The sequence below is a fragment of the Lissotriton vulgaris genome, chromosome 1_2, assembly GCF_964263255.1.
Source record: "Lissotriton vulgaris chromosome 1_2, aLisVul1.2, whole genome shotgun sequence".
Classification (NCBI taxonomy): Eukaryota; Metazoa; Chordata; class Amphibia; order Caudata; family Salamandridae; genus Lissotriton; species Lissotriton vulgaris.
Window position 1 is genome coordinate 206,125,877 of NC_141686.1, and position 1,847 is coordinate 206,127,723.

The 1,847-nt window shown below is 37.7% G+C and overlaps 1 protein-coding gene across 1 annotated transcript; it reads left to right on the forward strand.

Annotated features, from left to right (window-relative positions):
• Positions 1 to 430: 430 nt before the first annotated feature.
• LOC147734967 (olfactory receptor 5G3-like) lies at positions 431 to 1,363 on the forward strand. Its single transcript, XM_086952540.1, has one exon. The coding sequence runs from the start codon at positions 431 to 433 to the stop codon at positions 1,361 to 1,363; it is 933 nt and encodes a 310-aa protein (XP_086808666.1).
• The last annotated feature ends 484 nt before the right edge of the window (positions 1,364 to 1,847 follow it).

Consider the following 1,847-nt stretch of genomic DNA (forward strand, 5'->3'; position numbering starts at 1 on the left):
GCTTCTTGAGCATCCCTCTCAAATGCACAATAACTAAATTAATCATGCTTACTTCTGTAAGACATATGTTCATTGTTCTCCTTTTCTTGATGTGCGTTTTTGCCCTATCAGGGAACACTACCAATCTGTTCAGTACTAAATGTTAGATGTTTCTAAATAGTGACTTGCTTTCATTAAACCACATTGAATGTTGTCTCTAAATTCCTAATTGAAAGATATTGCTTTGGAAAATATACATAGTAACTCACCTCTCATTCATGTTTCATTGTTTCCAGGTAAAAATTGTAATCTGCACAAATGAAAGCAAGCAACTGGACCTGGGTGACAGAGTTTGTGCTTTTGGGATTTACAGATCATTGAGGCTTCCGCTCTTCCTAGTCTTGCTCCTTCCTGTTTCCTTCTTTCAAGCTAGACATTGTAATCTGGAGCAATGGAAACAAGCAACGGGACCTGGGTAACAGAGTTTGTTCTTTTGGGACTTACTGATGACCCATCATTGCAGCTTCCACTCTTCCTATTCTTCCTCCTGGTCTACATTGTAACCCTTGTATCCAATACAGGGATTATAACGCTGGTATGGATAAAGCATTGCCTCCACACCCCTATGTACTTCTTACTCTGTTGTTTGTCCTTTGTAGACATATGCTTATCGTCAGTAACTGTCCCAATTATGCTAAGGAATTTCTTATCAACAAAGAAGATAATTTCATTCCCTGGATGTGTAGCACAAATGTTTTTTTTATTTACCATTGGGAGCACAGAGGTGTTCCTCCTGGCAGTCATGGCATATGATCGATACACAGCTATTTGTAATCCGTTGCTATATCCTGTCATCATGAGCAACAAAGCCTGTATTTATCTTCTTATTAAGATATTTGTAATTGCCATCCTCAATGCAATGACACAAGCTGTTTTTACATTCACTCTGCCCTTCTGCAAATCCAATCAGATTGCTCATTTCTGCTGTGATATCCCTCCAGTTGTGAAGCTTGCATGTTCTGATACCACCTTGAATGAGATTGTGTTGAGTTTAGTGGCAGGTGGCCTTATAGTTGCATCCCTCAGTTTCACTCTTGTCTCATATGCTTGCATTATTTCAGCAATTTTAAAGATAACTTCCTCAGTAGGGAGATGGAGGGCCTTTAGCACTTGTTCCTCCCACTTTGTCTGTGTCACCCTATTCTTCGGAACACTTGTTTTCATGTATGGGATGCCCAACACAAACCATTTACTGGTCAAAGACAGAGTGGTCTCAGTATTATATATGGTGATTATTCCAATGTTGAACCCACTTATTTATAGTTTACGAAACCAGGAGATGAAAGAAGCCCTCATAACAGGCATTAGGAAAGCCTGTTTCTGAAGAAAAATTGTAACTATATGCATTCATTCCAGACCTTCTTATTCCCAGACATATACTTGCATCATACTTTGCTACATAAAACCATTTGTATGTAAATAGTGAAAGAATTTCAATTTTAACCCATCAATTAAAATGTGTTCATTTGATATGCATTGCTTTTTTGAGCTATTGAAGTGAATAACCAGATACCAGAGTACAATTATAGTTCCCTAATGTTTCTATGTCACTACTGTGAAAAATAGAAATTGTTTTGCATTTTCTTGATGTGTTCAAGGGATCAATATGAACCCCTGGTTTATCCTTTAATGCACTTAGGTACCCAGGGGCCGATTCACAGAACTAATCTGCGATAAAATCCTGAACTTACTACTTTTGGTATTCATAGAAGGCATTTAGTAGTAGTAAAGTTAGGACTCCTAACTTTACCACTACTAAATGCCTTTTGTGAATACCAAAAGTCGTAAAGTTAGGATTTTGTCTCAGT